Here is a 27,533-nt window from a genome sequence, read left to right on the forward strand (position 1 = left end):
TCATCCAAGGATGAAACACTGCTTCAGCCTTCAAGGAAGCAAACATGTACTAATGCACTAACGAGTTAAGTGGATATGTGCCAAACTATAACAAGATTTTGTGCTCTTTTTTTAATTTTTTTACATCAATAGTTGATGTTTTTGTTAGAAACATCAGGAAGTGCTAGTTAAATCATAAGAAATTTGACATTGATTTGTGCGATTTAAAACTTGGACCAATCAAATTTTTTATCCTTTTTTTTTTCTTCAGAAATATATATTTTTAACTTTGAACATAGATAGGATGGGTCATTGTTATGATAGAATCTAAAATGATGTTTGCTGTATCAACAAAAAAACAAAATGATGTTTGCTTGATTGAAATCCTAAATTACCAAAAATAAAATAAAAATAATAGTTAGTTAGTTATTAATGATCTTTGTAGCTAAATAATACTTCTCTTAGTTTAAAATAAAGTGATAGTTGTTGTTCATTTTGTGTTCAGTCATTCTCATTCCTCACATAACATCTAACATAAGAAAAGAAGCAAATTATGATAGTAGAAACATCATTTTCATTATTAACAAATTACGGCAATGATCATAAAGAAATTCATATCATTAGACTTGTGGAGAATTATATCATACATAATTGTTTACAAAGCGATATTCCATAGTTAATGGGATCATGAGAAAGTTTATAGACACACAAAAATTTTCACACTCGTTAATGTGATAAATTGTAAGTAGTAAATAAAAAAGTGATATCAATGGTGAATTCAAATAAAAATCAGTATAAATTTGTTAACTCAACTATTGTGAAATTTATTGTGCCTATAGCATTGTTTTTGTGATCACGTGTCTATAAATCCCACAAGTTACAAAAACACCTTTTTTTAATGGAAAAAAAAAGAAAAGTATGAAAGGTAGACTAAAATGACTTTCTTACTTAGGCATTACCATAGTAACATCTAAATCCGATCATGCAAGTAAGAAACCAGTGAACCATAACTGTTTTCTAAGCCCTACGATTACACTAGTAAACATTGTGTCCGAGGCATGAAGTTTTTCTTAAGCGCTTTCCATTGTGGAATTTGAATCTAGGACATCCAACTCTTAAACCATTTGGGAGTAGGCCCAATAACCTCTAGGTCACCACCCTCCATGATACATGTTACAAGATACTATCTCTAGACTTATTGCCAACACAAACGACAGTCGTTTCATTTCTTGATGGACAAAACTCATCACTGCCAAACCTCAGATCAAACGGCCTATAATATGGTCCTCAAACCCCCCAATGAACGGCCAGGATTATCTCAGTGGACAATCCCACGTGGCCATCCCATTTTTGTATCACAATCATATCCACAACACAACACAACACAACACACACACAAACAAAACATGTCCTGTGTGCTGTGTCTTGCACAACATACAAATCTTTCCTCACCACCAGACAATGAATGAACCGCAAGTACTGCAGGTGTGAAGTAAACGAGGACCTGAACCAAGACTAAGAAAGAAAAAAAATATCTCTATTTTACACTCTTATATTAAACAGCCTTACAAAAAGACACACAGAGAGATAGATAGATAGAGAGAGAGAGTACTGTCAATCAAATCTTTGCACAAACTCTCTCTCAAGTCTCTCTCTGTTACCTTCATGATTTCAGGGCCTCCTTCTTCTATCTGCTCAGACCAAGATTTGATTCCTTTCCCATATTTTACTTTCTCTACAAAAGTCTCATTTTTACCTTCTCCTCAGAAAAATTCTGACTCTCTCCTTCTGTTCAAACTCTCTGTCCCCTGAAATGGTACATGCTTTCAAGGTAATCCTTTTTTTTTTTTGGTTCTTTTTCATTATGGGAATTTTCTTTGATATTCTTTATTGTGGGGTTTATGAGTTTGTGTTTTTTTCTCTATCTGGGTTAAAGAAATTTTTTTTCTTGAATTTCCAATGCTTTTGTTTTATTTTGCTTTTTCTAGTTTAATATTTCTTAATGGATAATTCTCAAACCACTTGTTTTCCCTTTTTCCACTTGTGATTAATATGAATGTCTGTCTATATATAAACAATTGCTTGTTTTGCAGTGTACAATTTGAACATCTGGGTATCATTTCTGTAGCAAAAAAGAAGATTTATGCAATAATAATAATTATTATTATTAATTTTGTTGTAATTTTAACGTAATTTAATCAATTTTTTTAAAATTGTTTTCTTGGCTGAAGACTTTTCTTCTAGCATTGACTTGGTGGTCATCCAGATTCTTCTCCATTCAAAATCAGCAACTTGGGATTTTTATTTTTTTATTTTTTTTGATAAAACAAACAGAAAAAGTCTGCTTTTTTCTTTTTTTCGGAAAAGGGGCTTGCTTTTACGTTACAAACTAATGCCCGTGTCTGGATTTTCTACTTCAATCATATTATGTTGACTCTTATGCTCCATTTTTCTTACCAACTGTTTGGTTGCTGAGAAACTAAGGAAATAAAATTAGGCAAGAAATTTTGAGTGTTTGGTTTATGTTGGTTCCACTGGAATTACATATTATATACATGAAACAAGCCAAATTCCTCTTAGGCAGAGCTGGGTGGGATATTTTGTTTCAATGGAATTCTGGGTACTAGAAAAATGCAAGGTTTGAATTTTTTACTTTTATATACTTTTTTTAGTTTCCTGCATTTTCTAAGAAACCAAACAGAGGTTAAGATTTCATAGTCTCTCATGTTTGCATTTGAGTTCTTTTCTCTCCCTTGGACATTATTTAGAAATCTAATAAAATTATGGGTATTCATTAAATTTCAAAATGATTTTAGCTTATTTCTTGTTTTATTCCTCCTTCTATGTTCATCATTAATGGTGTTTCCAATGCAGGGCTGGGGCTGGTTTTGATTGAATTGAAGTGTAATTGAAATGGATGGTGATATTTTTTCAAGCATAGGAAGTACAGCACAAGTAGATGGTAAGGTTTTGCAGACATTTCAGAAGAGCTTTGGGCAAGTCCAGCACATTTTAGACCAGAACAGGTTGCTAATCAATGAGATTAACCAGAATCATGAATCGAAAATCCCCGATAACTTGAGCCGAAATGTGGGATTGATTAGAGAGCTTAATAACAATATTAGAAGGGTGGTTGATCTCTATGCTGATCTTTCAAGCTCAGTTACCAAATCAGTGGATGTTTCATCAGAAGCAGACTCAGGTGGGAGTTTCAAATCCAATGGAAAAGCCAGCCAGAAGAGAATTAGATCCGGGTAATTGATCTAATGAAGATTTCTTTCGTATAGATTCTGCACACTTTCATTGTGGAATAAGAATGAGTATTTTAGTACCAGAAGCAAAGGATTTGATGATATTGTGTAACGCTTCCTATGTTAGTTATAATGTATTTGAGGCCTTTTGCTTCTGTTTAATTCTCACAGTTTCCATTGAAATAACATTTTTTTACAAAATTGTTATTTTAATTCTGTGTGACTATGGTAACTTATTGGGAATCAAACAGGCTTCTGTTATTAAAAATCTTCAAGTTTGAGGTCTGTAATAATAAATGCTGGATAGTTCTATATTCCTTTATCCATTTACTTGGTTTTTACCTTGTCGGTTGTCTTAACCCATTAAAGTGATACTAGGGATATCACAAATTTTATTACATAAATCTTAGAAAACTGTTATTATTACACTATTATTATTATTTTTGTATGTGTTTTAATAAGTATTATTGTTTATTTAAAAAAAAAATGCTACACTAATAAATAAATAAAAAATGCAATTCAAGAATTAATTTATTATGTTGTTGAAGTAATACCAGTTATATTTATTTTTACATATTGTAAGTCTTTTGTAGTAAAACTAAAACAGCTTAATCATTTTTCTTTTTGGAAAAATCATCCGTACTTTGTGTGATCATCAAGTATGGTTAGCAAAACCTTAGTTTTGAGTGGTTAATTTTCATTAATTGAAGTTTGAACCAATAGCATATGCTGTTGAACTTAAACCAATTAACTTCATTGTTACATTTTGTAAGTCTCTTTTGTAATAAAAGTAGTAACAACTTTATCATTTTTCCTTTGGAAAATTTCATCCCTACTTTGAGTGACCATCAAGTATGATTAACAAAACCTTACTTTGAATGGTTAATTGTCATTAATTGAAGTTTGGACCAATAGCATATGACTTCCACAAAAATTTAGATTATCATAATGGCTTAAATATGGTTTTTGGAACTTTTGGTATTTATAACTATATTTCACCACTAGTTTTCTTATCCATGATCTGCTTTTGATGGGGACTTTCAATGACCTACTTTATTCTTTTCCCATGTTTGTCAAAAGAGATTCCTTTTAGTGTCCTTACTCTCACCTTTGGTTGTGAATTGTAGTGGAGGTTTGGAATATACAGTCTTTTAACACCCCCCCCCCCCTCTATTTAGCAAAGATCTATGTGTTTATGACCTCCTATATATCACTAACTTGCTTTATGTCACTGTGAAGAACTAAAAACATGCAAGTCTATAAAGACCCTTGAGAATTATTGGACTTTTGGACTGAAAGAGACAAATTGAGAAAGCAAAATTTGAGTGAAATGTTTTTGTTTTTATCTGAGCACCACAAGTTTGGAATCTCATGTGGTGGATTGGTATCCTTTTGACTGATATTTTGTCCCAATTACTGGCATTCTCTTCAGTCTTGAATATTCTTAATTTTAAAATGATCCATTGAGAAAATTGGGATTAAAAAAATAAAATAAAGAAAGCTCATAATACAGTACTTGAAGAGACAAAAAGATGGTTACACAGCAGAAAAAGGGCCCAGTAAAATTTTGAAGAGATGGGAATTCGCAGAAATTGCTTATCCTTTATTTGGGTTATTTAGGGATGTTTGGTAGAATAGTTTGAGAATTATTGTTTGAAATTTTTTGAAATACATATAGATAAAAAAATGTATGTAATATTATTTAAAATATGAAAATATGAGTTTCAACTTACTCACCAAACAAGCCTGCTCTGTCTCACTAATTTCATATTCCTCTGAAGTTTTTAATGTTGGGAAAAATTTTGTTTTTAAACCCTGCATTTTTAACACACTATTTGATGGTGGTACCTCTGTTGGTGGACCCAGTACCTTTGGTTTTATCTCTTTTGTTTTTTTCTTAGAAGCACTTATATCCTTTCTAGATTTAGTTGGAAGACCCATGTGGATGATTGCTTTATATGGTTAGTGCTTTCTTGTTTGTCCCCCCTTCTCTACTTCAAAAACAAAAAAAACAAAAAAACAAAAAAAAATCTGGTTTAGAATTTGACCTAGGTATTAACCTAAGAGGGTTTGGGATTTTTTTTGCTAATTTATTGAAAGTATGTAAAATTGTAGGTGTATTTGGGGAAAAAAAAAATGGCGAGAATTATAAAATTTATACATAAACAAATAAGTTAAAATAAGTTTCTAGATAAAAAGCTAGTTTTTAAGTTTTTTTTTTTTTTTTTTGATAAACTAGTTTATAAGTTTTTCTTGTGTGATATATGATTATATGATTTCTCATCTCTTGAAATAAAAATAAATAATTGTTTTGATGGAGTTTTCCTTTCTATCTCTGACAGATATTGGTTGTTGATACATGATTCAAGCTATTAATATTAATTTCTTTTTATTCTATTTGTTATCTTATTGTCTTTATTACAATTACCAAATTAAAAAAAAGACTGCAAGTACAAATAATTAAAAAATGATGAATCCGCTCTTAGAAATCAATCATTCAATCTTCAAAATGATTAGTACAATGTTCAAGGTAATACCAATATTCATTTGGGAACAAAAAATAATAAAATATTTTAAGTGAAAATACGAGATATTTTGTTCTACCATAAAGAATTGTTTGATTTTTTATTTTTTCATTTCAAAAAATTTACACGATGCACAAGGAAAAGCATTTGACATTCATTGGTTGTTAAGGGCATCTTGAAAATGTTCAGGTTTAAATATAACTTTTTAGTTAAGTTTTGAATTAGTGACTACTTTCAAGGGGAGTAGCGATGGCATGCAATAAAAATGGGTTAGATCTAACCACTGTCCACGTTGGTAGAGGTACATTCTCCCATGTACATTAATCCAAGTCAAATGGCCAAGAAAGGCTACACAATCCTAGACTTTCTAAGAACTTATTCTAAAAACATGATTGACTTTTCTTCTAAAAAAACAAAGGCCTTCTCTAATCTTAAGATTCACTTTATATATATTTTGATCCTTGGACCAATGAAACAATGCAAAATGGAATGGTTGCTGGCTAGCAATATAGATGACTAACATGTAATACAGCTGAATTCCTCCAGATCACACAATAAAAAGGCTTTAATAGGTTATCAGATTAACTAATTGAATATATACTTTGGTTAATGTACTCTCTCAAGTCGAGCAAATTAGATCTCTTGAACTTGGGGACAGACCAAGACAAATCAAACCTGGAGTGCCAGATCATGTGAAAAGAGATAATGCTTTTAATTTACTACTTGCATTTTTAACAAATTGCAGCATAGCAATAGCATCTCTTTCAATTATTATATGTTTAACATGTTACTATGTAGTGGATTACAAGTACTTAAATTTGTTGTACTTTAGCAATATGGGACAAAATTGATAAAGAAAGGCACTATTATATTTGGAAAAGATAAAGGAAAAAGGGAATCTCAAGAGCTTTGTGATAAGGATGGGAAAGAAGATTTGATTTTAAAAATAACATGGGCTTGTTTTACAAATGAAGGGAAGAAATCAGACAGCAAGGAATGTAAAGATTGTGTCCGTACATAAAACATTTTTGATTTTTCCCTAATTTTCTCTTTCCTATCATATTGTTGATTATTAAGAGAGGAAAGAGTATGTGTCAATGTGGGTGCCCCCACCCAAGGTCTCAAATCTAAACTCATTTATGAAAACTTATTGAAAATTCTAGGGAGATAATTCTTACCCACGTAGGACCTACATTGTAGATGCTACCTTTTCTTGCCAATGCTTATTTGTTTAATCCATATCTTAAGCATTCTCTTAAAATCTCCAAAAACAAACAAGAGGATAATCATATGTTACTTGTTATCCAATGCATCTTCTGTGAATTCTCCGCACTACATATGCCTTAGTTGCATGAGAAAGCATCTTGCAATAGTGCAATGTTACTTTTAAGGTGTCATATGATGCTAATAAAACAAAGACATTTAAAGACAAGATGATTCATTCTGAAAAGAATCATCTCCAATTGAAATCTTCCAAGTTAATTTGTTTTGTACATTTAAAAAATCTAATGATGTTGGAAGACTCATGTAAATCACACAAAATTGAATAAATGTCACGTGTCTCACATTTAGCTAAAAATGAGAGGAAATCTTATCTTGATTCTTGACATATCATAATAGTAGTAAAAAAGAAGAAGTTTGATGTAGCCTTATAAATTTTTTGTGTTCGGCTAACAGATATTTAACACTAGGCCTCATGTCATAGATAGCTGTGCAATGTAGTAATGAAGCCAAAAAAAATAACTTTAGCTCCATTGCTGGATGGTGGTTTTTTGTGTTTTGGTGGAGGTAAAATAATTATATAACTATTTAGCTCCACTGCTGCAAGTGCTCTAAGTTCTTTTTAATCTAAATAGCAGGTTAATTATATTAATTGAAATAAAAAAATACCCTCAATTTTATACCCCTTTTCTTTTGCAAACCATTTCATGAGAACATCACCCACACCAAAAACAAAAATAAAAATGAAAGAAGAAGATGAAAATGAATGATTGGCACGTCTCTGTGCATGGTTTGGGTGTAATTAATCATTATTGAAGCTGTTGCTCAGTTTTTAGTTTAAAGTTTGTTGTTTTGGTGCACCAACTTGGCGACGATTTTTTCTCATAGTAATGTCTCAATTTTTGTTGTTTTAGTGTACTACCTTCAAAGAACTGAAGAAGTGTATATGTTAGGTAAGAAACTAGTAGTAGAGAAAAGGTATCTCGAAAAGAATGATTTATTACAATTCCTTGATCGGAAAGATATGTGGGCATGACATAAAGATCAAAACCTAATCCAATTACTACTTGTCTTTTCTCAAATAACATGGTTGCTTCAGTTTAGGCCATCTTCTAGTAATACACACAGAAATAAAACTCTGTCCTTGAGAGATAAATATAATATTGATATCAAAATATTCCTATAGACATACCACATTCTTTGTTCATGTGAACAAGTTGTCCATCGGAAAAAAAAAAATCCCATTCACACAAACTCATGTATACAAATAGTATAAATTATGATCCTGAATCTTCTTAACATTTTATTGTTGTCAAATATGCACATAATTTTCGAATCAATACAAAATATCAACTTTGTGAATGGACTAATAAATAAAATTTGTGAAAGTGATGTTATTCATCTAGACCAAGTTTCAAGTGGATTGGTTTTTTACGTAAGTAGAGGCAAGTTTACAAGCCATATATATGATTTAAATTTAATCCAAAGTCACCCTTTTTTTTGGGTAAAATGGGTAGAATATAATATTCTAATAAGCCATAATAGAGCTAAAGCAAAAGACTGTCATAGTAAAAACATAAAGAATTTTAAAATAATAAGAAGCAAATATCAGCAGAGTGAGAAATGCTATTGTAGAGAGCAGACATGGCAAAATGGGTCAGAATTTTCTGACCCGACCCGAAAAATACCCGACCCAAACTCGATTTTTTTTTTACCCGAAGCAAAAACGGGTTGACCCGTGACCTAACCCGTGTTTTGTGCGGGTCAACCCGACCCGACCCGCGACCCGAACCATTTTTTTAAAACTTTTTTTTTTGGTAAAAAAAATAGTGAAATTAAGACAATATTGGTTTAATTGTTTATTGTGAGCTTTAAGGAAATAATTGATACATTTACATAACTGCATGCAAATTAATTGCAAAATAAATGGTTGAGCATTCTGTAATGAGTAAAGATTTTTAGATATCAAATAGCAAAGTTCATGCCAAGATAATTTGGTTACAGTAAAGTTAAAAACAGATTTAAAATTGTAGATATGTATGAGACACATTCACGAGTGTGAAAATAGTTAAGCCAAAGTATCAAATTAGCATAAATTATGAATGCTTAGATCTATTTTTTAACAATTTATGTTCAAAATAAACGGCTTTTCAAAATAAATTATGATATTTCCTAGAGTGTGTGCTGCTTAACAATGATATGATCTTCATAAAAGAGACTAGGTATAAATAAGTAAGCAATCAAACTTTAATGTATATCTCAAATTGAAATAGAGTGTCAATCACAATTGATAATAGATTATAAAATTAATTTTTTAAATTGTAACTTTCTTATATGTTTTTATTCTTTATCAAATGAGTTATCCAATAAGTCATTTGTAATTTTTTTTTTTTGGAATGTTGATATTGTGTAAAAATAAAACTTGTATATTTGTTTTACTTATCTTTGTGTTGTTTTGTTTTAGATAGCACTGTTAGGATTTGTATAATTTTAAAATTATTGAATAAATATTAATAAGTTTAACTGAATTTATTCTTGATATAAGTAGTGAATGCAAAATAATGCATTTTACATCAAATAATATGTTGCATAACTATCCAAATGGCAAATACATATTGTTTTCTTTATAAAAAAAATAAAAAAATAAAAAATTTCATGTGAAAAATACGGGTCAACCCGACCCAACCCAACCCGACCCGCAACCCGATTGACCCGAACCCAATTTCAACCCGCTTAAAATGACCCGTTTTTTACCTGTGACCCGTTTGACCCGTGATCCGATTGACTCGACCCGAACCCAACCCGACCCGCCCGTTTTGCCATGTCTAGTAGAGAGGGCCAGAAATCAGAAACCCACACCACCACCACCTCAGCTAAATATCTTTTTTATTTTATTATTATTATGGAAGCTAATACTATTTCCTTTTTTCTTTTCTTTTTTTAATGGGCTAGTACTATTTCTGTATCTCGTAGACTTACTTGAATACATATTCCAAGTCCATCTATAAAAGTCCAAAAATCTGTATCCACAACCACAAGGACCACAATAATTGCAAGACCTATGCTCCAGTTAATATCCAGAGTCACCCTTTGTCCTTTAGTCCATAGGCTCCAGACCAATGGAAAGAAATGTCAAGATTTGTTGTATATATATATATATATATATATATATATAGGGCAGAGCCCACCCATTAAAATGTAGGAATGAAATTTTTTATCTTTTGGCCTCAATCAGTTGATACCCACAGCCTTCTAGTCAAATGATATTTTTGGTATTTCCAACCAAAATATCCAATCTTTGAATCTCTCTCCATCCCAATTATTGAATTATTAAAAAAAAAAATATTCATATGATAGTTGAGAGGAAAGTTTTGTTTAAAATGGTCTTTCACTATTTTAATATAAATAGAGTTTAGAGTAACACCTAATAATGGGTTTAGATAACTATCGCCTAGAGACCATATTTATTTATTTTTTTTTTTTTGAGAATCAGACCATAGTTAAAGTTGAGTTATTTATTATAATAATAATAAAATTTGTGTGCAGTTGCATGTGGGTTAATTAAAAAAATAGCGGTATTTGTTTATTGGGTTTAGTTAATAGGTGCTCTTAGGGTATTTGATTATAGAATATTTTAAGAAATTTTTTATACCACTTTTATAGAAAATATTAAAAAAAAAAAATTCATAAATAAATTTTAAAAATATTTCCTAAACCAATGCAATTCCCATAAGACTTTAGTTAAATTTTCCCTAGCTTATTTGTTTTTGTTGCTTTTACCAATAAATTCATTTTTTTATGGAAGCTCTTACAAAATTTTACACCATTGTTAAAGTGAATAAATTGTGCATGATAACCAATTGGATTAGTAGTCTAGTGGTAAGACATTTGGACAAACACAACTAAGGCCATGGGTTTGAGTTTCACTTAAGCACTAATAATTCGTTGCTACTCCTACCCATACACAACAGTGTCTTAGGCAAACTCAGGTACAAAACGTCAAATTAATTTGCTTCTCTCTGAAAAGGAACTTGAAAACTTAGATAACTCGGCTAAGAAAAGAAAAGGTGGGAGTAATGTTTGCATTGATCATGGTGTCTATCATAATGATAATGCTAGTGTGCATTGTGTTAGTGATATTGCTTATGATGCAAATAATAGTGTTACTAATGAAGCTGAGAATGATATTGCTCTTAATGTGCATTGTGTTAAACTCGGTACAAATGATGAATCTGATATATCGGCGATGGCTGTTGTGCAGCACCGCCGGAAGCCGTGAATTCCTTAGGATGGAACTACTGGGGGCTTGGGAACCCCCGGTCAGTTTGAGCATTGCACGATCTTGTGCGATGTTGGGGTCCCAAAATAGTCTTCCTCTCGGAGACTAAAGTTAGAAAAAACAGAATGGAGAGAATTAAGGATAGAGTTGGGTTTGCAAATGGGCTCTATGTTCCCTGTCATGGCCGTAGTGGGGGGTTGGCTCTCCTGTGGACTAGGGATACAAATTTAGAGATCAAAAGTTACAGCAATCACCACATTGATGCTGTCATCATTGAAGAATCCTCTAATTTTATTTGGCGTTTCACTGGCTTCTATGGTCACCCCCAATCTCATATGAGATAGCAATCTTGGAATTTGCTGGAGTTCTTAAAGAATCAATTTCAGCTCCCTTGGTTTTGTATGGGCGATTTTAACGAGATTTTATATATGGATGAAAAATCTGGTGGTGCAGAGAGATCACAGAGCCAAATGGATAAATTTAGGAAAGTAGTTAATGATTGTGGATTCAAAGATTTGGGATACCTGGGGCCGGATTTCACCTGGTGTAATATGCAGTCTGGTGGCAACAGGATGTATCTAAGATTAGATAGAGCTTTTGCAACAATTGATTGGATTGATAAGTTCAGTGAAGTAAAAATTAATCACCTGGTGGATTCCACTTCTGATCATTGTATGCTTTATGTTGCTGACCCCAAAGCCCCTAAACAATCCAACACCCGCCGATTTCACTTTGAAGCTATGTGGGCAAGAAATGATGAATGTAAAAACATTATTGAGGCTGCTTGGATGGCAGCAGGCAAGATGAATACGACAGAATGAATGGCTGCTGCATTGAAGGCTTGTGCCATGGACTTAAAGGCTTGGAGCTTAGTCACATACGGGCAAATCCCAAAGAAGATTCAAGAGAAAAGGAAAAAGGCTTAATTTTCTAGTTCAGCTGGATGGGGATGGTCATTTTGCCGAGGAAATAAAGCAAGTGAGGAAAGACATTAATGATCTCATTGATAATGAAGAGCTTTACTGGTGTCAACGTTCAAAGGCTCATTGGCTGAAAGAGGGGGATAGAAACACGAAGTATTTTCATGCTCGGGCTTCGAAAAGAAGGAAGCAAAACACTGTCTTGGGTATTTAGGATAAATTTGATAAATGGTGTGGTGACCAAGATAGCATTGTCGGGGCTGCCATTTCATATTTTGGGGAAATCTATACCACTTCATTGCCGAACCAGATTGAGGAAGTTACTAATCTCATCCCGGTTAAGGTAACGGAAGGAATGAACTTAGAGCTGACCAGAAGCTTCACCAAAGAAGAAGTTCTTTCAGCCCTTAAGTAACTCCATCCCTACAAGTCTCCCGGCCCGGATGATATGTCTGCATTTTTCTTTCAAAAATATTGGAGTATTGTAGGCAATAATGTAACAAACGTGGTGCTGAATGTACTTAATTCTGGAATGTCCATGGCTGAAATAAATAAAACTAATATAGCTCTTGTGCCAAAATGCAAAAATCCTCTAAGAATGACTGATTTTAGGCCTATTAGCCTTTGTAGTATTGTTTATAAGCTCATTTCTAAAACTTTGGCTAACCGCCTTAAAGCTATTCTTCCTTATATTATTTCAGAGAATCAAAGTGCTTTTGTGGCTAACTAACTCATCACTGACAATGTTTTGGTGGCTTATGAGATTATGCACTATATAAAGCGTAAAAGAGATGGGAATGATAGCTTTATGGCTGCAAAGCTAGATATGAGCAAAGCTTTCTACAGGGTGGAGTGGTCCTTTATTGACAAGGTAATGAGGAGAATGGGCTTTAATGAGTCTTGGATTGATTTGGTGATGAAGTGCATAACCTCGGTAACGTACTCAGTCATCATAAATGGTTCGGTTCATGGATGTATTGTGCCAACTAGGGGCCTTAGACAAGGCGACCCTCTATCTCCCTACTTGTTCCTTCTTTGTGCGGAAGGCTTCACAGCTCTTATCAATGAAGCAACAAGATGCCAATAGCTGAATGGCATAACCATTTGTAGAGGGGCACCAAAAATCAGCCACCTTTTCTTTGCCGATGACAGCCTCCTCTTTTGTAAGGCAAATAGAGTTGAATGCAACAAGCTAATGGAAATACTAAGAATCTATGAATCGGCTTCGGGGCAAAAGATCAATACCGAGAAATCCTCAATATTTTTCAGCCCAAACACTTCTCAAGAGCGAAAGGATGAAATCGTAAGCATTCTTGGGCCTATGAACGACTTGCGGCACGCAAAGTATCTTGGTCTCCCCTCCATTATTGGTCGCTCAAAAAAACAAATCTTTGCGGAAATAAGAGAAAAGGTGGGAAAGAAGTTGGCTGGCTGGAAAGGTAAGCTTCTCTCAATGGGAGGCAAAGAAATCCTAATCAAAGCGGTTGCGCAAGCCATCCCCTCCTACACTATGAGTTGTTTCCTTCTCCCAATGAGCCTTTGTGAAGACCTTGAAAGGGATTTGAGAAGCTTTTGGTGGGGTCAGAAGCAGCAAGAATCTAAGGTTGCTTGGGTTGGTTGGAAGAAAATGTGCAAACCAAAATCCCTCGGTGGATTGGGTTTCCGTAATTTGCATGCATTCAATTTGGCCTTACTTGCAAAACAGGTCTGGAGGATTTTTACGAACCCAAGCTCCCTGGCTGCCCGAATTTTGAAGGCTAAATATTTCCCATATGAAGACATACTGAATGCTGGTCTAGGCAGCAGCCCCTCGTTCACGTGGCGAAGTATTTTCCAAAGTATTGAAGTCATTAAGAACGGAACTCGTTGGCGAGTTGGAAACGGGCGTCTAATTCACATTTGGGAAGACAAGTGGCTCCCAACCCCTTCCACATTCAAAGTTATTTCCCCTCCGAGAGATTTTGGAGATTACCCCATGGTTTCCTCCCTCATTGACCAAGATACTAAGTAGTGGAAAGCCAATGTAGTAAGGACACTCTTCTTGCCCTTTGAAGCAGATATGATTCTAAAAATTCCTCTAAGCCAGCGGCTGCCAGAGGATTCACTGATATGGATTGGGAACAAAAGAGGGGTGTTCACGGTTAAAAGTGCATACCACATTGCTACCAAGCTTCAGTCAGATAAGGATTTGGGAGAAAGCTCATCCGGAGACTCAAGAAGCATTATTTGGAAAAAAACTTTGGAAAATGAAACTCCCTCCAAAGACCAAGATCTTTGCTTGGAGAGCCTGTGCTAATAGCCTCCCTGTGTATGTGAAAATGGCGGAAAGAGGAATTCAATTGTGCGGCGACTGCCCTGTATGTGGAGAAGATTTTGAAAGCCTAACTCATGCATTAATCCAATGTGATTTTGCTCTGTCAGTTTGGGCTCTTTGGAATGACTGCCCCTTACTTCTTCTTTTGAATGCCTTGGACTTCACTGATATAGTTCTTCATTTCTGTTCAAGCCCCAATGGTGAGCACTTAGATTATTTTTTTGCTACTGCCTGGGCAATTTAGCACAACCGGAACCAACTAGTGCATAATGAGAAGGGCCTCTCTCCGCTACAAATCTGGGATTTGGCGAGAAGTATTATTCAGGATATCCATGAAGCCAACAATAAGCTCAGTTATGCGAAATATGAATCGAATGTGGGCTGGCTGGCCCCTCCGCCTGGATATTTCAAAGTTAATGTGGATGGTGCGTCGCCATTGGATGGCAATGGCACCTCTAGTGTGGGTGCAATTGTTCGCAATAGTGATGGAAAGGTTGTTGCAGCTCTTTGCAAGGCTCTGCCATCTATTTATCCAGTCGAGTGGACTGAGCTTTTTGCTTTAGAACAAGGCATCTTTCTAGCTCAGCAAATGGCGATCTCGAAAGTCATTTTTGAATCCGATGCTGCTCTTGCAATTCAGGCCATTTCTCAGGGCTCTTGTGGTGGAGAGATTGGTCACTTAATCCAAGGTATCCTGGAAGCAAAGTCCTCTTTCACGGATTGCTCCTTCAGACACGTTAACAGGGCATTCAATGGTGCTGCTCACGAGCTGGCCCAATATGCAAAATGGAATAACGCTAGTCATGTATGGAAGGATGTTTTTCCCCTGTTTTTGAATTCCTTGTTCCATTCTGTATTGAACTAATGCTATCTCTGAGTGTGCTCTATTTCTGTCCTATGTGGACTCTGTTTTTGGACTGTATTCTTTGCCCTGTTGTTTTCTTCTCATGCTTAATGAAATTTCATTTCCCTAAAAAAAAACAGTGTCTTAGGCAAAGCCCAGGTAAGAAGCCACATTGGTCCCTAATCTTCTTCTTTTTTTTTTTTTTTTTTTTGCTACCAAAAAAAAAAAAAAAAAATTGTGAATGAAATATGGTTAGGTGACGCGGGCCATGAAAACCAATAAAAGCCCGAGTTGTGAAAATATATAAACTCTTTTTCTAATATTTTTCATTCCCGCCAAATAACCCCTATCTCTATCAGAAACAGTGAGCCTCTTTGGGTTTTGAACTTTGAACTTTGAAGAACTCTCCAATGGCGTCCTCTCAGAAATTGACAGAGTACAATCGGAAGCGCCTCGACAACATTCGCCACAACGACGAAATGATGGCCCCCCTTAAAGTCCACTCCAAAGCTACTGAGCTCTCCACCGCCTCTTCAAAGCGCCAAAGGTCTTTCTCTTTCTCTCTCTCTCTCTAAATTTCACTTTCCATGGAAAACCAAAACCCATCATTGTTTTCACTTAAAATACAAAACCCATTTCTCATTTTTTTTATTTGTCTTTGTAATAATTCATCCAAAAAAACCAAAACCCATCATTGTTTTAGCTTAATTTACAAAACCCATTTCTCATTTTTTTTTTGTCTTTGTAACAATTCATCCAAAAAAACCAAAACCCATCATTGTTTTCACTTAATTTACAAAACCCATTTCTCAATTTTGTTTGTTTTTCTTGTGGCAAAGTTGTAACCAAATCGTACAAAAAAAGTGAGGCCAGTGAAGAAGAAAACCAAAACTCAAACCCCAATCGCAACGCGAAGGTCTTTACGCGCTCAGGGAATGCCTCCAGATGATACTGTCAAAGCAATTTCCCAATCCAATTCCAACACTTCGCCAATGCTTGATTTGGGGCCTCTTTCTATGAGAGATGCTTATCGAGGAACCGCCTCTGATAAACTACTAATGGAAAGAATTCTCCGTTTTTCGAAGAAACTCCATGAGGAGTTTGAGTTTAATTGTGGGGATTCGATAAAGGGTGTGTGTGAAAGTGGGATTGGGAGTAGTTTGGAATTGAATTCTTTGAGTCTGAATCCGGAGAATATTGCAAGAGTTGTGTCAGGGAGGATAACAGACTTGCGGTTTTTTGCCTTGTAGCAATGCCACAATGATTGTGGTTGGGAACAATTTTGGGAATGTTGGCTTTTGGGATGTTGATTCTAGTAGATATGATGATGAAGAAGATGATGGGCTTCATTTGTATGACCCACGTCACTGTGTCATTTCCGAAATTTCAATTCATCAACATTCCTTTTCAAAGGTTATAATTTGATTTCAAAGATTGCTTTTATACTACTTAAATGTTTGCTATTGTTTATCATGTAGGTTGAGATAGATGCTCAGTTTTTTACAAGTAACATAAGAATTTCTGTTACGGAATTTGGAAACGGAAAGGACTCTACTGATTCGTTTACTTATGCATTGCTATGGTTAGAAGTGAATTGGTACGTACCAGAACCATTTCTTTATCATATATGTCAACAATTAGGTATAGATTAATCATTAGGTAATAATGCTGATCCTTTTAATGTGAACTTTAAATTTTTGTTGAAGTTGTTGCTTGTACTTGCACTTTTTTTTTTTTCGTCATAGACCAATGCACATTGATTTGATCTGTAGACTAATGTTAGAATGAACTTCAGTTAGATAAGTTAATGACCAACATTTGTTGAAGATGATATATGCTTCCCTCAACCACCCTCCTGAAATTGTTATGAATCAGCATTTCATTGTTTTTTTTTTTTTTTTTTCCTTTATTAAATATGGGTAACGTTTCAGTTAACAATTCTACTGAAGGTTCTGTATACTTGAGAAGACTTGATGAGGTTGTACATGTTCTAGGATACCTTGGTTCCATTGAATTGGAATAAAAGAATGCACATAACTTTGCTTGGTCTGTATGACTCTATCTTCATGTTGAGTTGTCTGCTTTGGGCAAGACAATATAATTGCTTGGTCTGGCTCTTGTAAAATGTCATTCGACTCTAGCTGTGTCTTCCTGGTTACATGCTCTTACACCCTAGAAATATTTGAAACATGTTGAGTTTCATAGATTCATATGATGACAGCTGATTCAGAATTGTTGAATTTTGAATCCTTGATTCTATTTTGATTGCAAATGAATACTTGGATAGTAGGCTTCAAGAAAACGTTCTTGGGGAACTTTGTAAAATTGACTTAGGAAAAGCGTGGGATCATGTGAATTGGTATTTTCTTCTTATATAGCGAAGTTGTGGGTTTGGGGAACAGTGGTTGAAGTGTAAGTATTCCTGTATTTCTTCTGTTCGGTTTTTGGTGCTTGTGAATGGAACTTTGAGTGACTTTTTTGCAAGCACTAGGGGTTTCCAGCAAGGGGATCCGCTATCTCCGCTTCTTTTTGTTTTTGTAGTGGAAGCACTGAGTAGAATGCTCTCCAGGTCAGAGGAAGGTGGCCATTTATTCGGGTTCTCAATTAAGCGAACATTGATATGATGATGATTTCTCATTAACTATTCACAGACGATACACTCATTATGTGTGATGCACCAGTTCTAATGAGTTATCTTTGTTGTACCCTTTTGCTTTTCGGAAAGAGTCTCTGGGTTGAAAATAAATTTGGGCAAATCCTAATGGTCCCAATGGGAGAGATAGAGGATATGGGTGCTCTAGCTGATATTATTGGTTGTAAAGTTTTGAACCTACCCTTGAAACATTTGGGCTTCTATTTAGGAGCTCATTTTAAGGTGTTAGCTATTTGGCATATATTCTTGAATGTATGGAGAAGCAGTTGGCAAGGTGGAAGAGGATTTATCTTTTGAAAGGGGGAGGGCTTTATTTTTAAAGTACGCTTTCCTATCCCCTAAATATTTTATGTCCTAGTTCCCTCTGATGGCTAGTGTGGCATATCATTTGGAGAAATTCAGAGGGATTTCCTATGGGATGGTGTGGTGGATAAATTTAAATTTCATCTTTTTAATTGGGATTCATGTGTTATCCCCTTTAGGAGGGAGGATGGATTAGTTGTGATGATCTTCAACCAAGCCTTGTCAGAGAGATTTCCTATGGGAGGGTGTGGTGGATGAATTTAAATTTCATCTTGTTAATTGGAATTCATGTGTTATCCCCTCTAGGAGGGAGGATTGGGGATTTGGCGTTTGATGATCTTCAGCCAAGCCTTGTTAGGGAAATGACTACGGGATTTTGGAGTAGAGACAAATCTTTTCTTGGTGGGCGATTGCTACCTGTATGGGCTCTAACATGGGTGGCTGGTGCACAGCTTTTGTGAGAGGGACCTATGGAGTGAGTCTTTGGAAGTATATAAGCAAGGGATGAGAAAGTTCTCTAAATATGTGAAGTATGAGGTAGGCACAGGGGATACAGTTAAGTTTTGGCACGATCATTGGTGGGGAGCTGAACCTTTCAGGGATTAGTATTTTGAATCATTTCAAATTGCTAGAGATAAAGCAGCCACGGTGGCTAATTATTTAATTGTTTGATGGTTTTAGTCATTGGCATCCATCTTTTACTCAAGCAGCACATGATTGGGAATTGGAATCTATGGATTCCTTTTTGGATGATTTGTACTTTGTTTGGATCTATTTGCATTAGGAGGATAGGATGATTTGGAGTTTTTTTTTTTTTTTTTTTGATAATATGATAGTTACAATGAGGGAGGGAAGATTTGAACCCTAGAAGTTTCCGTTAGAAGGACTAAGAGGTATCAATTGAGCTACAAGGCTCTTGGCAAGATGATTTGGATTTTGTCTAAGGTTAGGGGCTTCAAAGTTAGCATTTATTATAGTGTCTTGCGAACAGGTGGGGATTTTTCCTTCACCTGGCGAGCTGTTTGGAGAGCTAAATCTCCACCTTGGGTTTCTTTCTTTATGTCAGGTGGCTAGAGAATTATGGGGCTTTCATGTGGGCTGGGTGTGAATTGGGTGATGCCTAGAAGGATTTTGGATTTGTTGCTATGTTGGCTGGTCTTTCTGCTAAAAAGAGCAGGCTGTCTATTTGGAATGCAATTCCATCTTGCTTGTTGTGGCTTATTTGGAGAGAGGAATTCTCGCATTTTTGAAGACAGATTTTTCAGTTCCCTAGCTCAATTTGCAATTAGTGAGCAACCTGTTCATCTAGAACCAGGCTTCTTCTTCTTCAAAGGATTGTGGTTCTGATTTGGTGTCCTTCTTAGATATCATGTCTCTCTGCTGATATGTTCCCCCCCCCCCCCCCTTTTTTCTGTTCAATGAAATCTTTACTTATTGATCAAAAAAAGAAATTCATACTTGTGGATTTAAGTGCAGATCTTTACTAGTTGTTATTTGGGATTTATCCGATTGATGGATGCTGAGAAGGAGGTTTTTGATTTGGTGCATTCAAGTGATGATGTCAAGTGCTTATATTTTAGTGAGGGTCATGGAGGTTTGAATATCTGGGATGAGAGGATTGGAAAATGCTCAACCCAGTGGAATTTGCATGAACATAGGATTAACTCCATTGATTTTAACTCTGAAAACTATAACATCATGTCTACTAGTTCCTCAAATGGAACTGCCTGCATATGGGATTTGAGAAGTATTATTGTAGATCAACCCAAAACTCTGAAGAAAGTAAGCCACTAAAGGGCTGTGCAGTCCGCTTACTTCTCACCTTCTGAAAGCTCCCTCACAACGACAAGATATGTAGGGTTGTATTAAAACTTTGATTTTCAGATTGAATATTTTGCGACTGGTTAGAAATATATGTGGTAGTTTGCTTGATACTATTTGAGTACACTTAAGATCATGTAATCTATTCTTGTTTATATGATTTTACAATTAGTTCAAAATTTGATGTATTAAGTTGACTCCTGTTTCTGGCTTCTAATCAACTTCCTGTTTTAGGTATACACACATTCAAATTCTTGTTTTTTAACACCCTAATTGCATATATAGATTATATTAGTTATCTTGTTGAAAGCCAAAGTATGGTATATAAGCAGGGGTGGTTTGGATAGAACTGTATATGATTTCAATTCTAGGAATTAATTTTCAATTGTCTTCATGTAGCATGGACAACACGGTCAGTATAGTGACTGGAGTTAATTTTTTTTTTTTTGATAAGTGATTGGAGTTAATTTTGATCACACTTCAATGATTAAGCATGATACTCTGAGTGGCTTCGGGTATGAATTTTTGCAGATTATCAAATGCTGATCTATCTTTTATTGAACCATCTGCTTGATGTTCTATGGCAAATATGACAATCATTCTCTATTAAAGTTTGTTTAGTTCCTTAATAACAACCTTTTGCTGGTTCTAAATTTTGCTTGAGCACTTAATTATTGAAGAAACTGATGCCATGTTGTCATCAAAATAATGTTACTTAATTTTACTTTTAATGTTTTCCTTTAGAAATGGTTTCAATACCAAAGAACGGATTCTATTGAAGAACATGGACCTTGGATATTATTATTATTATTATAATAATAATAATGAGCAAACCTTATTAAGCTCAACAGTCTGCACCTAAATTCTGCAAAAATCAAACTGAACCAGCTGCTAAGACTGCAACACAAGAACTCAAACAACAAACAAAACAATTTACCATGATGTAACCAGGAGCCTAGGCTCCTAAACAATAGTTCTTCTTTCCACCAATTGACAATGAGCAAGAGATACCCCAGAGATTGCAGAGTATTCTGTTCTGCAAAGTATTTAAACCTCCTGCAGCAATCAACTCTAGATTTCACATCCCCCTTGATTGCTTGAATTTTGCTCTCCTCAGACTTGATGAGACAATTAAACTCTGTAATTTCTTTGCAGTCATATGTGATAAACTGCAGATGCCCATGCAATCTTGCAAATCACAGATTTGAATTGAGACCCTTCCCCTTCAAAGCCTTGACACTCCATGATAGGATTTTAGACCAGCACTGCCTCCTTAATCTAATCCAATATAATATCTCAATCTGATGCCACTCTCATGGGACAACAGCACTTAAAATTCAAGTTCTCCCATCTTTTTCTATACCGTCTACAAAATATATGCAAGATGATAGAATCCCTCTCTTCCAGGTTTACCTGATGCACTTTAACTTGAATCAGCACCAATGGCCATTATAGATAACACTAGAATCTCTAGCATTAATGCTGCTCCCAGCATCACATAAAATCCCTCCATCAGGGTCAGAGTTGTCCAGCCAAAGAAACATCGGGATGCCAAATTTTAATCAAGTTTGGTCGATTCATCTCTGAAGCAGATTCTTGGACAGGAGGGATGATATCAACCATCTGACAAAGATGGACTGTAGTCACACCCCCCCCCTAACCGATCCTTTAAAAGAACACATAAAAAGATAAAATATGATTAGGATAAATTGGACAGTACTGTGGTCTGATGCCATTATATATATACAATATCTTGCAATCATGAAAATAAGATTGTCATTAAAACGTCTGTTTTTTTTTTGGGAGCAGAGCAATATGGGGTTGGGATGATTCACACATCTTCATTGGCAATATGAAAGAGGAGTTGATGTTATCTCCCCAACTCTTGAAAAAACAATATTCACTCTACAAAGCCCACACATGTCAGCAGTTTCACGCAGGTTTGATGCACACCCTTCAACTGTTGGCATGCTGGCAGGGGCCACTTGTTTGGACCAGGTTTATATGTGGGCATTGGGCTAGCAACGTCAGTTTCTTTCTGTGAAACATGACTGCTGTTGCATCTTGATTTTTTTTTTTTTTTTGGGAGTAAAATTGACAATTAGTGCAGTTTGATGTCTTGCAAAATGACAAGAAACTGCTTTTGTTAGGCAGAGTGACTAGAAATCCGGGTTATTGATCGAATGAAGGTTTTGTATAGATTATGCACACTTTCATTGTGGAGTAAGAATGAGTAGTTTAGTACAAGATGCAAAGGAAGTTTGGAATCTCATGTAGTAGATCGGTATCCTTTTTTACTAATATTTTGTTCCAATTACTGGCATTCTCTTTGAGTCTTGAATATTCTTCATTTTAATATCCTTTTGACTAACATTTTACTCACTTTTATATCATTTTTCTCTTGCAAACCATTTCATGAGAACACCATCAACAAAAGAGAGAAAAAAATTGAAATAAGTGATTTGCATGTCTTTGTGCCCGGTTTGGGTGTTGTTATTAAAGCTGTTGCTCAGCTTTTTCCATCCATTTAGCCAAAATTGCCAATTTGAAACCTTGTCTCCATTGACCAACTAGTGTCACTCAAATAAGAGAGCATTTGACAACCCAGTTACTATGAAATTGAAGAAGAAAATAACATGGTTCAAATAAATTAATAAGATTTTTTTTTGGGGACAAGAAAATCATCCCAGCCACTAGTACTGTCTTTAAAATCAGTCTACTTCCAATTCTCAGACTATTATTTATTTATAACTTCTTGTTTTTAGTATACCAACTTGGCGTTGACTTTTTATCATAGTAATGACTCCATTTTTATGATTGACAAGTCTCCCTAAGTTCTTATCAAACTCAAATTTCTTCTTCTTGCCACAACTACTCAAAAGATGTCAAGAACTAATGGCAATGGCGCCCCTAACCAATATTCTGCACAAACTAGACGTATTCCCACACCAGGAAAGGCAACAGTGCTTGCATTGGGCAAGGCCTTCCTCAGGAATGCTTGGTGGAGGGCTACATTCGTGACAAAATGTGTAGTCTTTTCCATTAAGGAGAAATTGGAGCGCCTGTGTAAGCAAATATTAAATACTTCAATTTGTGCTTGGAACTTCTTGAGACCAAATTCAATTTCTTGCTTTCTAAATTGTCCTGGTTTAGTTTTTGGTTAAGTTATATATTTGGTACTCAACTTTTTGACCTTTGTTTCAAAATTTTCTTTACACACTCCAAAATATTTCACTTTTGTTCCTATATTTTCAAAATTATTTTAAAATGGTTTTTATCATAACCCATTTTATACCAAGTGTACAACAAAGCTCCTACTTTTGCAAGAGAGAAGTTATGGTAGGCAGTTTTACCCCCAATTTATTGAAGAGATTGATTCTCAGACTCAAATCTGTAACTTATTGCTTTTAGTGGAAGACACTTGTTTCCCACTTTATTATCACCTATGTGACAAAGCAGAATATTTCATGCCTTGTCATAGGCTCTACATCGTCAAAGTGACTTTTGGTTTCATGAATTCTATTTGTAACATTAGCATTTTTCAACCATTGGATGACGGTAAGGATGATCTTGAAACAAAGATGAAAGGTTCATGACCAAATATGCCATTTAACCTTATTTTTAACTACTTTACATAGAATTGAATGTTTTTAATGAATACAATTTCACTATTTTTTTTTTTTTTTTGGGTTCAATTCTCAGACTATGACTCCATTTTTCTTGTTTTAGTGTAAGTTCAAAGAAGTGTATATGTTAAGCAAGAACCTAGGACTAGAGAAAGGTATATCAAAATGAAAGGTTTACCATTCCTTAGCTAGAGACACGTGGGCATGAAATAGGGACTGCACCTTGAAAAATATATTGGTCAGATCAACCTAATCCAATTACATGTGTTTTCTCAAATGATGGTTGCTTCAGTTCAATTGATCTTCTAGTAATTGTGTGTATGTACAAGAGAAATAAAATGTTAAAAGTATATGTTCTTGAAAGATAAACATAATTGATATCACAGAAGTCATATAAAGTTATAAACATACCACATTTTTAGTTATTGTGCATTGATCTTTCCTAACCATAACAAAGTTAGGGCAAAGCATCTCCTAATACATGTAATTATAGAATACTTTGATAGTACAATAAATGTTTATTCTATCTTCTCACATAATAGTGAGTATCACTAATTAAATTTATAGTGAGATTTACTATTCATGTAAAAAAGGAGAGTATGCTTTTTTTGTACCCTTGAGTATTTTATAATTTTCCCTTATATTACATATGCAAAGGCATAAAATAACAATACGCAAGTATTTATTAGGAGGATTATTAAAAGTTCCCCCAACAACAAAAATGGTGCTGCAATGTAGTATTTTTCTTAGCAAGCCTGTTAGCTAGTTGGTTTTTGTGAAAGAAATGCTTAATCTTCATGGAGGGGAATTTGCCTCGTCAAGTTCCTATAATCCTTAAAAATACTTACTCAAATGGTCGGGTTAACTTTACTCCGTTTACTCCCCTCCCTCCCCCATCGATCTAAGTAGGCCATAAAAGAGGGCCTACTTAGATCGAAGAAAACCCATGAGGAATTTGGTGATGGGAATTCCATTAAGGGTGTGTGTGTGTGAAAGTGGGAGTGGTTTGGAATTGGGTTCTTTGAGTTGGAAACCGGAGTATATGGGATTTGAGAAGTATTAATGTAGATCAACCCAAACCTCTGAAGGAAGTTAGTCATAATAGGGCTGTGCAGTCTGCTTACTTCTCACCCTCCGGAAGCTCCCTTGCAACGACAAGGTATGTAGTGTTGTATTAAACCTTTGATTTTCAGATTGAATATCTTACGGCCTGTTAGAAATTGAGTACACTTCAGAGATTATAATCTATGCTTCTTATATATGATTTTACCTTATAAACTACTTGCTGAAAAAGCCAGATTTCAAGACTTCAAGTTGATCCCTTTATTTTATAGATGTTGTGAGATTATAGGGATTTCTAGCTACTAATTAATTTCCTGTTTCTAGGTATATTTACATTCAAATTCTTGTTTTTGTTTTTGTTTTTCCCCTAATTGCAAATTCTAGCCACTAAGTAATTTATGTTAGTTATCTTGTTTAGAGTTAGGGTATGGAATCTAATGTGGGTCTAGTTTGAACAGATCTATATATGACCTGAATTCTAGAAATTAATTTTCAATTGTCTTCATGTAGCATGGACAACACAGTGGGTATAGTGACTGGAGTTAATTTTGAGCACATTTCAATGATTGAGCTTGATAATCAGATAAACTCACGGATTGCTTTTTTCAGGTATGAATTTTTGCCAGATTATCAAATGCTAATGTGTCTTTCTTTTGTTGAACCATTTTCTTGATGTTCTATGGCAAATATGACAATCATTTGCTACAGAAGTTTGTTACTGTTCCTTAATAACAGCCTTTTGCTGGTCTCTAAATTTTGCTTGAGCACTTAATTACCAAAGAAATTGCTGCCATCTTGTCATCAAAATAAAAATAATAGTGTTTTAAATGTTTTATTTTTTCCTTTAGAAATGGTTCTGAAACCAAAAAGCTAATCTCTTGAATGATATTAGACCTTGGATATTAATTTTGAAACCAACTCAAACAAAAAACAATAAAATTTACAGTGGTCTAACCAAGAACCCGGACCCCTGAACAATCAGTTCTTTCCACCAGTTAACACTGAGCAAGGGATACCCCTGAGATTGCAGAGGATTCTGTTCTGCTGTCTTTAAACCTCCTGCGGCAACCAAGTCTAGATTTCACATCACACTCTCATTTTTTTGCAGTCATATGTGATATACAGAAGATGCACTTGATCACAGATTTGAGACTCTTGGCCTTCAAATTCTAGACACCCCATTGTTGGATTTTAGACCAGCACTGCTTTCTCAATCTAATCATACATAACATCTCAATCTGATGCCACTTTCATAGGAAAAGAGCTCTCTATATTCAAGCAATCTCTGCTTTCTCTATACCCTCTATGAAATACACGCAAGATTTCACCTTGATACCAGCAATTTAAGTCTGTCATGGGTAGTCTATCTATTTCTAAGAGCCAACCATGAGATGAATGAATGCCTTGCGGTAGTAGAAGAATGCCAGACCATCCGCCAATCAACAATTGGATGCTTTGATCTGATAGCTTCCCAGGTTTCTGTACAATTGAAGATACTAGATTTAGTAACAGTCCAGTCCATTCTACAGAACCCCTCCTCTTCCAGGTTTACCTGAAGCACTTTTAACTTGAATCAGCACCAGTGACCATCAGACAGAACACTAGAATCTCTACCATTAATGTGCTCCCAGCATGACATACAATCCCTCCATCAGGGTGGCAGTTGTCCAGCCAAAGAAACACGTCTGTTTCAAAAAAACGCCACTTAAATAACGCCACTCTTTCAAAATATATATATATATATATATCAGAAAAAGGTACAATGTGATTAGCATAAGTTGGACAGTAATTGTGTTATGATATCATTATAGGTATGACCAATTATTGTGGACAAATGAATATAATACCTTGCAATTATTTCAATAAGATTGACATTAATTAAACTTATCTTTTCGGTGAGCGCAGAGCAATATGGGGTTGGGATGATTCATACATTTTCATCGGCAATAGGAAGAGAGGAGTTGATGCTATCTCCTCAACTAGAAAGAGAACAATATTCACTAACCCGCGTATGCCAGCAATTCCAAGCAGGTTTGATGCACACCCTTACAAAGTTGGCATGCTTGCAGGAGCCACATGTTGGGGCCATGTTTATATATGGAAATTGGGCTAGGAACTTCAGTTTCTTTCTGCACCACACTTTTCAGACTTCATGTTACCTGTTAGTGAAACATGACTGTTGTTGTATCTTGAAGTTATGCAGTTCAATGTCTTGCAAATTGACAAAAAGCTATTTTTGTTAGATAGAGTGACTAGAAATGTTGACTAGGATTCTTTCTTAAAAAAAAAAAAAAAAAAGAGCTGCCAACTCTGATATCCCTTAGCAATAGTCTTTCCCTTGTGGCTATATTGGGCCCTTTTTTGTGTGCCGAATATTCAGTTTTTGTAAAATGTATTACTGAAAAGCATTTACCCGAAATTATTTAGTTATGTAACCTCTTTTGAAGCTTGAGTTTCAAGCAAATGGGCCCTAATATGGACCTTTTGATATGACATTTTTAAAATGAAAATTCCCTGTGCATCAAACATAAAATAACTTTGTCTCACCTCTCTCCGTTTTAAGGTTTTTTTTTTTTTTTTTAATAATTTTTTTATAGAACTAAAGTTTACTAAATTCGAGTTTCACGTGAGAAATTTAATTTTAAAATGCCACATCATATTACACGGACCATGTGAACTCCCGTTTGCTTAAAACTCAAGTTCACTAAACTTGATCTTTACTCAAAATTTAGCAA

General features: G+C 34.9%; 3 protein-coding genes across 3 annotated transcripts; all 3 read left to right on the forward strand.

The window, feature by feature from the left end:
• The first annotated feature begins 1,398 nt into the window (after positions 1 to 1,398).
• LOC115988502 (protein ELF4-LIKE 4-like) lies at positions 1,399 to 3,552 on the forward strand. The gene is made up of 2 exons (XM_031112077.1): positions 1,399 to 1,810; positions 2,854 to 3,552. The coding sequence occupies exon 2, from the start codon at positions 2,893 to 2,895 to the stop codon at positions 3,235 to 3,237; it is 345 nt and encodes a 114-aa protein (XP_030967937.1). The 5' UTR covers positions 1,399 to 1,810; positions 2,854 to 2,892; the 3' UTR covers positions 3,238 to 3,552.
• A 9,818-nt stretch (positions 3,553 to 13,370) lies between these two features.
• On the forward strand, positions 13,371 to 14,186 carry LOC115989874 (uncharacterized mitochondrial protein AtMg00310-like). The gene has a single exon (XM_031113752.1). It carries the CDS (start codon positions 13,371 to 13,373, stop codon positions 14,184 to 14,186), a length of 816 nt encoding a protein of 271 aa, XP_030969612.1.
• Positions 14,187 to 15,647: 1,461 nt separating this feature from the next.
• On the forward strand, positions 15,648 to 27,250 carry LOC115988589 (DNA damage-binding protein cmr1-like). The gene is given in 7 exon segments (XM_031112152.1): positions 15,648 to 15,885; positions 16,180 to 16,574; positions 16,576 to 16,746; positions 19,766 to 20,071; positions 24,825 to 24,895; positions 25,309 to 25,407; positions 26,704 to 27,250. Coding segments are annotated over 7 exon segments (1,392 nt in total). The 5' UTR covers positions 15,648 to 15,743; the 3' UTR covers positions 26,912 to 27,250.
• The last annotated feature ends 283 nt before the right edge of the window (positions 27,251 to 27,533 follow it).

The sequence above is a fragment of the Quercus lobata genome, chromosome 5, assembly GCF_001633185.2.
Source record: "Quercus lobata isolate SW786 chromosome 5, ValleyOak3.0 Primary Assembly, whole genome shotgun sequence".
Lineage (NCBI taxonomy): Eukaryota > Viridiplantae > Streptophyta > Magnoliopsida > Fagales > Fagaceae > Quercus > Quercus lobata.